Raw genomic sequence first — 9055 nt, forward strand, 5'->3', positions numbered from 1 at the left:
ATACGATGGGGAGGTTTAGGGGTTTTCCAGCGTTGCCTTGACTCAGTGGGTGAATTTGTCTGCTCAGGCTGGCATAACAAAATACCACAACCTAGGTGGCTTAAACCACAGTTTATTTTTTCACAATTCTAGTCTCTTCACAATTGAGACTAGAAGTCCAAGCCAATTTGGTTTTTGGTGAAGGCTCTCTTCTTGGCTCACAGATGGCTACCTTCTTGATAGGTCCTCACATGACCTTTCCTCTGTGCGAGTGTGGAGGGAAACAGAGAGAGAGGAGAGTGCTCACTCTCCAGTGTCTCTTCTTATAAGGCCCCACTCTTAGGACCTCATTTAGCTTTAATTACTTTCTTAGAGGCCTCATCTCCAAATGCAAATATACTGGGGAGTAGGACTTCAACATGTGAATTTTGGGGGGACACAAATAATCAGTTTACAACAGTGAGTTCAATACTAGTAACATTACTTGGATTGCACACTTAAGGGATTTGCTCTAGAAGCTTTATCAGAAGTAAAGTTGACAGTTTGATCCATCTATCTTATGTTCTATATCTTTATCTCATTTGATTCCAAATTCAGGAGGTGGGAAAGGATACTACTTACCAGGTTCTATAATATTAATCAGTGTTGCTAGGTTGTATTGCAGTTATAAATAAACTTGAGAATCTTAGAGGCTAAACACAACACAGTTTACATCTCATGGAGGCAAACTCCATGTAGATCAGGCAGCCCTTCTCTGTCTTGTAGCTTTTCTGTCTCGAACAGGTGTCCTTCAAGCTGGCACTGCAGGGCAAGATGATCAGATGGGATATTTCATATGGTCAGGCTTTGAGGCGGCTTACATCTCCAGCATGATACACTTTATTGCCCAGAACTCAGTCACATGACCCTAACCCAGTTACAAGGGAGTAGGAAGATTGTGTTTTTCCTATAGGCCCACAGGGAAAAAAATGTAATAAATATAAAGCATCGTATCTGCCAATAGCTTCCTAAAACCACAAACTAAGAGTTTGCCATTGAGAAGATTTGGGCAAAAATGAGATCTGGGGCTTATGAGTGATTTGTATGGGGCTTAAACCATGTATTGTTCGTGGAAGAATTTGCAGCTCATAGAAATTGTCAAATATCTGTGACCACAACAGAAAGAGCTCACTGAGTGTAACTTCCAGCCCCATTACTAATGTTGATAAATCTGAAAGGGAAATAATGCTACAAATGGGCTTTTAAGTGACTATTCCCCTGCATTCGGTGAATTATTTAAAGTTACTAAAGGGATATTATAATAATGAACATATGACCTGAATCTTAAAAACATTTTGTGTTCATGTATTCTCACACATTAGCCAGTCAGGATCATTGACAAATCACCAACTGCATCTCAAATGGACTACTTAAATTCAAGTGTTAACAAATGCTACCCTTTTTTGACACAGTATTTTTATCAGATCACAAAATTTAATTTCAACACAGATTTTTAACATCTTCTATTGTATGTATCGTCTTGAAAAGCTGCATTTTTCTGACAACTATAATCCAACACAGTTGTACACTGCACAACAGTTTAGCCCTCAGGTTGAAAAGCACGCTGCTCTTCTAAGATTTCAAATTGTGGATACCTGAAGTGTTAGGCAGTCAAAATGCTTCCCTAGAGAATATTGTTCTGAACGAGCATGGAGGTAGAGTTGAGTGGAGAAACTGGAAGAATTGTGATCTGTTAAAACAAGCAGAACCTGGGGAAACCATGTCGTTTCTGTTTTTTATTTTAGAGATGAGATGCAAGTCCCAGAGAGGTGAAGTGACTTTCCAATGTCAGGCACAACTTTGTCCATGGCAGTTGAGGAGGGGAAGTAGACAGGATGAAGGTTAGTGTAAGAAAAGCAGCTGGAATCCAGACAGGAGGGGTCAGAGCTGCAGGGGAAGTGAGAGATCAGGCAGGAAGCCCAAGGTCGAGGGAAGCGGCAGATTCTCTTTGCTGCAGTCAGTGGTTGGTGGGGAGGATTGTCTGTTGGCGGAAGAAGGAAGTCAGAATAGAGACACTGAGGGCTAAGTTTGCTGAGAACGGAGAGAAAGAAAAGAACATCTGCAAAAGACATGCTGTTTCTGCAACTTGCATCGCTAGCTGTTCTTCTCTCGGGCAGCGACAATGCGGATGGTAAGAACATCTGTGAGCTTCCCAGTTGGGTAAATCTGGGTAGAGTTTGGTGGACTTTCCCAAGACGGATTTGGATTTTAAGGATACCACAATGCTTACAATGTGAGCATTCCTGTCTCCAGGTCCAGTTTACTCTTTTGAAGATTGATGGTAGAGCATGGGGTCCTGTGTTAGGAAAGTGTCATTGTTAAGCTAGACATAGCATATCTCTCTCTCTAGTGACTGGTTCACTTTCCGTCTTCTCTCTTTCCTGCTTACTTGTTTTTTTTCCTTAAACTACATGACGTTCTACCACTCATAGTCATCCAGGAACACATCTTGTTTCATGTGATCCAGATCTCATCCTTTGCCAACCAATCCTGGGCAAAAATTCAGGGTTCAGGTTGGCTGGGTGAGTTGCAGACTCATGGCTGGGACAGTGAATCAGGCACAATAATTTTCCTGCACACCTGGTCCAAGAGCAACTTCAGCAATGAGGAGTTTATGGGCCTGGAGCTGCTGTTTCGTGTCTACCTCATTCGATTAATTCAGGAGATTCAAGACTGCGCCAGTCAATTGCAGTTCGAATGTAAGTTCAATTCACTCATTTAAGGGAATCCTTCAGAAGGTTCTTCTATTTCTGGGGAACATTCTCACATCTTTCTGGACCATTTCCCATTATTCCCATCCCACCATAAAAACCTTCATGCATAAACTTTTTGGGGGTTATTCTAGACATTGACTCCTCAAGATTTCCTAGACTCTGGCTGCTTCTGGACGTTTTCTTCTTGCTCTTTTTCATCTTTCCCCAGTGGTCTATATTCTGTGGCCTAAAACCCAGAATCATGCAATTATCACAGTCTGTGCTTGACTCCCTGAAAATACGATCTCTTCCTCAATTTAATTTACTCAAAAGTCTATGTCCATAGTCCAACAACTATTATGACCCATTTCATGCACCCTGGAATGCTGTACTCCCACTTCCCTTGCATGGGTTTCTCTCCCACTTCCTCTAACCTGTATTATGTGCCTCACCCATCATTTCTCCCCAACTTCTTCAAATCAAACTCTTAATTCTTGGCATTTATCCCTTATGCTCCCTTCCCCATCCCACCAATTCTTCTCTTCCTTGTTCCTGATAAAATACATCTTTGGCTCACTCTCACACTCATATAAAACCTTCTTGCTCCACTTTTTAGAAAGGCCCTACGTTCCTATATCATTCCTCTCATTTTTTCCTGAATCTCTCAGGAAATCTCTCCTCCCTTCTGTTTCCCAGATCCCTTTGAATTACAGGTGACAGCTGGTTGTGAGCTGCCTTCTAGAAACACCACAAAAAGCTTCTTGCAGGTTGCTTATCAAGGAACAGATTTCCTGAGTTTCCAAAACATGTCATGGGTACCATCTCCAGAGGGTGAGATCAGGGCCCAGAGGGTCTGTGATCTAATCAATCAATATGAAGGCATCAAGGAAACAGTGTCTAAGCTCATCAGAAACGTCTGCCCGCGATTTGCCTTGGGTCTCTTCGATGCAGGGAAGATGTATCTCCAGAGGCAAGGTTAGTTCAGCCCCTTCCTCCAAGATTTTTCTATACAAGTCTTGCCCCTTCCCGTGATTCTCTTCAAAGTTAGGACAAGAAAGAGTTCAAGAAGGAGAGTTCAAGAACATTGTGGGTGAAATGTTCCTAGAGGAGGATAATACATGCATAATAATTTGGATTATGTGTCCCTAAGCTGTGTGTTACAGTCTTCATCTGAAGACCTTTCATGCCCTCTGCAGTGAAGCCAGAGGCATGGCTGTCTGGTAGCCCCATCCTTGGGTCTAGCCAGCTGTTGCTGGTTTGTCACGTCTCTGGATTCTACCCAAAGCCTATTTGGGTGATGTGGATGCGGGGTGAACGGGAACAGCCAGGCATTCAGCGAGGTGACGTCCTGCCCAATGTTGATGGGACATGGTATCTTCGGGTGATCTTGAATGTGGAGGCTGAGGAGGCAGCTGGCCTGTTTTGCCAAGTGAGGCACAGCAGTCTAGGAGACCAGGACATCATTCTCTATTGGGGTAAGTAAGACTAGATCTTTAAGTGTGAAAAGGTGATTCTTGAGCCTAGAGGATAGGGCAGAGGGAAATTTCATGATGCCAGAACTAAATGAGAGAGATATCAGGAAGGAATGAATAAAGACGATTCCAGGAATGTAGTTTTGGAACATGAGGGACATTCAGATGTAAGAGATTTGGGGGGAGATGAGGAACCCTTCCCTGAGCAAAGATGGAAATAGAGTGACTAAAAAGGATGATTGATGGGACTCATACCCAATGCACATGTTAAAGTAGGGAAAGTAGGCTCTCTCCTCTGAGCCCAGAGAGCACTTCAAATGTACTCTGCTACACGTACACATCACTTGTTACCCTGCGTTACAGTTACTTAGTTCTTTCTTCCCCTTCCAATATTTATTTTGGGAATAAATATTGAGACAAATTTTGGGACAACAATCATGACAAAGCTGCCTTTCCTGCATGTAATATGTGCTCAGTGAAAATCGAACCAAAACAAACAAACCTAATGAAGTAGAATGAATTAGGATGAAGCAGAATTAGAAGTGGGTTTAAAATGACATCTATATGTCTCTCCAATATTCATAGGACATCACCTTTCCGTGAACTGGATCCCACTGGCAGTGATAGCACCTCTAATACTTCTGATGGTCCTTGCATTATGGTTTAAGAAGCACTGGTGCGTTCTTTCTATTTCCTCCTCTCTTCCCAATTTCTTATTTCATATTCCATTTGTACCTCTCTTAACTTTTGTCTCTTGACCATTCTCCCTTATTGTCAATCAGTACCTCCAACTTATCCAGAGTTTCTCCCCATTTTTCTTGCTTCACAGCTCATATCAAGTCATCTCTTGGGATTCCTCACCATGCTGCCCCCATTGCAATGAGAAATAAACAGCTCAGGATCCTAGGACAACAGAGTAATGCCATCCTTTCTACTCTCCATTTAAATTTTTTTTCTGTTTCTGTTTTATAACCATTTGTTAATATAAACTAGTTTAATTTCTGTAACTCAGTATGAAATGCCTTCCTTGTAATCTCCATTTGTTCAATAGTACTCAACCGTCAAAGCATATTTCTGATGTCACATCCTCTAAAGGTCTTCCCTGATCCATAAGTGGGAAACAGTCTCTCTCTCCTCTGAGCCCAGAGAGCACTTCAAATGTACTCTGCTACACGTACACATCACTTGTTACCCTGCATTACAGTTACTTAGTTCTTTCTTCCCCTTCCAATATTTATTTTGGGAATAAATATTGAGACAAATTTTGGGACAATAATCATGACAAAGCTGCCTTTCCTGCATGTAATATGTGCTCAGTGAAAATCGAACCAAAACAAACAAACCTAATCCGAGTTGGATTAACTGTAATGTTGATAGTCTTTTCCCATTATATTAATTCCTGACATTGTTGTAGTATTTGAAATATTGATGTTTCCCTTCATGCTTCAATTTTTTTACTTGGTCAGGAAATTCCACACTCCTTTAGCTCTCTTGTTTTCTCCCAAAACTCTTAAAGAAAAATGCAGCTTTGCCCCTCACCACACTTATTTTCTAAATACAGAGAACCAACTCTTTCCAACTTTTTCCAAATACAAAGAGAGAAAGAGTATGCAGGCTATGCGTTAAGGGTAGTGGGGCAGATGGGTCACTGAACGGTTAAGAAAAAGGAGCAAGAGAGCTCATGATTAGGGTGGGATCAAGACAGGGGATATATATGGAAGACTCCCCCAAAGGGCAGTGCTATCCAATACCTTTCACTAGACTTTGGTTCCTCTAGGTATCATTTGTTAATTCAAGTAATATTTGTTAAGCACTGAATATGAGACAGGTACATACAGGTTGTAAACTGGTGGGGGAGAAAATGACCCAGATTGTATCCACTTGCTTGAGTTGCAATTTTTACCACTTCAGTATGTCCATGTCCTATTTACTGGTTACATTTTTTGTTTCTTTTTAAAATTTTTGAATCAACTTTATGGATGTATAATTTACATACAATAAAATACGGCTATTTTAAGTGTACAGTTCCATCCATTTTGACAAATGTATACACCCATGTAAGCGCAACCACAATGAAGATATAGAACATTTCTGTTATCCCAATACCTCTCATACCTATTTGTAGTTAAACCCACTGCATCTTTGCAATTACTGATATGCTTTATGCTAGTTAAGCTTAGAGTTATCTTTTCTATAATTTGATTAATTTGGAATAAACTGTATGTCCTCTTGTATTTGGTGTGGTTTTCTTTTCACCTAGCATATAGTTATGTCATTCATGTTGCTTATCAGTGTACCAGTAGTCTATGACTTTTTATTGCTCCATAGAATTTTGTGTATGAATATACTATATATATATATTTTGTCCATCAACTTTTTGATGGACATTTGGTTTGTTTCTAGTTTGAGGCTCTTCAAATAAAGTTGTCATCTGTTTTGTTCATTTTGCTTCTGTGGTTTTGGTTTGTTTTTTGTTCAGTTTTTCACCTTGACTAATTCTGTAGATTCTGGCTGCCCTGCAGTTTGCAGCCACTGATGTCTCTGCTCTTTTTTCCTAAATATAAGACTCTTTTCTTTCCTTCCTTCCTTCTTCCCTCCCACTCTCCCTCTCTCTCCCTCTGTCTCCTTCTCTCTTTCGGTATATCTCTTTCTCTCTTACTCCCTTCCTCTGCTTCCTCCACTTCTTTCTTTCTCTTTCCTGGTTTCCTAGGGAGTCACACCTAAATCAGTACAACTTAGTGGTAGCCAGTGATTAGTCAGAGGTTGTGCCTTTACACCTTAAATCAGTAAGGTTTCCAGTTTTTGCTGAGAGATCTGTGAGGATTGGAGCACACATTTACCAAACACTTTACAAATCTGCCCTGGCTTCTACTTTTTCTTCGTGCAAAGTTTCACATTTGGCCGGGGATAAAACAGGTAACTGTAGTCCTCTTTGGTCTGTCCTTAGTATATGTGCAGGCTTCCAAACCTCAGGGAATAAGTGGGAGCTTATCAAAGTCCACTATGTCTGTCTCATTTCCTAGATGTCTTTATTAGGTTTTGGCTGGTCTCTTCTTTGCCTCAACCAGCATTGTAGCCTCAGGCAGCTGTAATATTGACCTTTGATGTTTGCCACCAATTGCTATTGTTTTCTACAACCTCCCTGGACATGTGGGCTCTCTATGGAGTTCCAAATCTCCTGTACCCTTCTGGCGACAGCAAGACTGCTAGTCCCCAGCCTATGGCATCACCAAGCCAGGAGAAGGATGAGAGCAGGTCCAAGTTAAATCGTCCCCAGTGCTTTTGCTGAGGTTCAGGTAGTTCTTCTTGAACAAGCACTTCTCAACCTGTTGTATGCCTTTGGTCATTTTTCAGAATTCTGAAATGGTTTATTTTGAAAATTTTGTCCAGTATTATCATCGATATTTGGGGATATTTCCTGAGCTCCTTGCTCTGCCATTCTGGATGTCCTGCTCCATATAGATATTTTGTAACATTATAAATCAAACAGAGTTTCATTTCCTAAAAATTGAAAACAAAATGCAACAATGAGCATAACCACTTATCAAGTTGGTGACATACCACAAGTCAGGGACTATTTCAAGCAACTTTAAAGCATAACAATTTATTTATTTTTAAAGGTGCAGTTTAGTAACAGTAAGTACACTCACATTTTTCTGCAGCCAATCTCTAGAGCTCTTTTCTTCTTGGAAAACCAAAACTCTATACCCATTAAACATCTCCCCCTTCCCTGCTCCCCCAGGCCCTGGCAACCACCACTCTATTTTCTGTCTATATAAATTTGACTACTCTAAGTACCTCATATAAGTGAAATTATCAGTATTTGTCTTTTTGTGACTGGCTTATTTCACTTAGCATAATGTCCTCATGGTTCATCTGTGTTGTAGCACATGTCAGAATTTCCTTCCTTTTTAATGCTGAATAATATTGCATTGTATATGTATATATATGGGAGGCCGTATAGACATTTTGTTTATTCATTCGTCTGTCAATGGACACTTGAGTTGAGTCCACTTTTTGGCTATTGTGAATAACACTGCTATGAACATGGGTGTACAAATATCTTTTATATAGAGTTATTTTTCGCTTGTGTTCTTAACAGGTCATATCAGAATATCCCATGAGCTCTTATCCTGTCTCCTTTTCCATTTGGAATAAGGACCCAGAAGCCCAGAAGCTCAAGTTGTCAGCCCAGGAATCAATCTCATCATATTTCACCAAATAATCATCATATTTGATCAAACCAGAGTTCCCATAGGTTGTAAGATAAATCATAATTTATATACTAGCAGAAAAATAATTAAAAACTGCAAATTTATTATGAGACGGTATCAACAGTAGGATCTACCTAGATTTTATACACATGAGATATGAGAAAGAATGTGTCTGAGAATAAATGAAATATGGTATAAGACTTAACAGTGATATTCCTTTGGCTTCCTATTTTAAAACTTTTTTTCCTGCTTCTGTTGAAATATCATTTGTCAAAGTAAGCTAACCATAATTATGCTGGGATAATTGTATTTGCAGAAATGCTGAGCATTATTTTTTTGTGTGAGGAAGATCAGCCCTGAGCTAACATCTGCCAATCCTTCTCTTTTTGCTGAGGAAGACTGGCCTTGGGCTAACATCCATGCCCATCTTCCTCCACTTTATATGGGACACCGCCACAGCATGGCTTGACAAGCAGTGCGTCCGTGCGCACCCGGGATCCGAACCAGTGAACCCCGGGCCGCAGCAGCGGAGCACGTGCACTTAACTTCTTGCACCACCGGGCCAGCCCTTGGAGATGCTGAGCATTTTTAATGTAATTTCTCTGTCTCTGCCTGGGTGACTTGGTTACCAGAAGGGAAGGGGGCGAAACAGATGACT

General features: G+C 40.7%; 1 protein-coding gene across 3 annotated transcripts; it reads left to right on the forward strand.

Moving 5' to 3' along the window:
- Nucleotides 1-1940: 1940 nt before the first annotated feature.
- On the forward strand, nt 1941-8597 carry LOC131404626 (T-cell surface glycoprotein CD1c-like). 3 transcript variants are annotated; one of them, XM_058539536.1, is made up of 7 exons: nt 1941-2149; nt 2451-2717; nt 3408-3686; nt 3908-4186; nt 4769-4859; nt 5013-5099; nt 8286-8597. In XM_058539536.1, exons 1-6 carry the CDS (start codon nt 2089-2091, stop codon nt 5071-5073), a joined length of 1038 nt encoding a protein of 345 aa, XP_058395519.1. In that variant the 5' UTR covers nt 1941-2088; the 3' UTR covers nt 5074-5099; nt 8286-8597. The 3 variants fall into 3 exon arrangements, with proteins under 3 accessions (XP_058395519.1, XP_058395518.1, XP_058395520.1); XM_058539535.1 differs by lacking the exon at nt 8286-8597 and having other exon boundaries at nt 1942-2149; nt 5013-6417; XM_058539537.1 differs by lacking the exon at nt 8286-8597 and having other exon boundaries at nt 2081-2149; nt 2525-2717; nt 5013-6417.
- Nucleotides 8598-9055: the final 458 nt, after the last annotated feature.

The sequence above is a fragment of the Diceros bicornis genome, chromosome 4, assembly GCF_020826845.1.
Source record: "Diceros bicornis minor isolate mBicDic1 chromosome 4, mDicBic1.mat.cur, whole genome shotgun sequence".
NCBI lineage: Eukaryota > Metazoa > Chordata > Mammalia > Perissodactyla > Rhinocerotidae > Diceros > Diceros bicornis.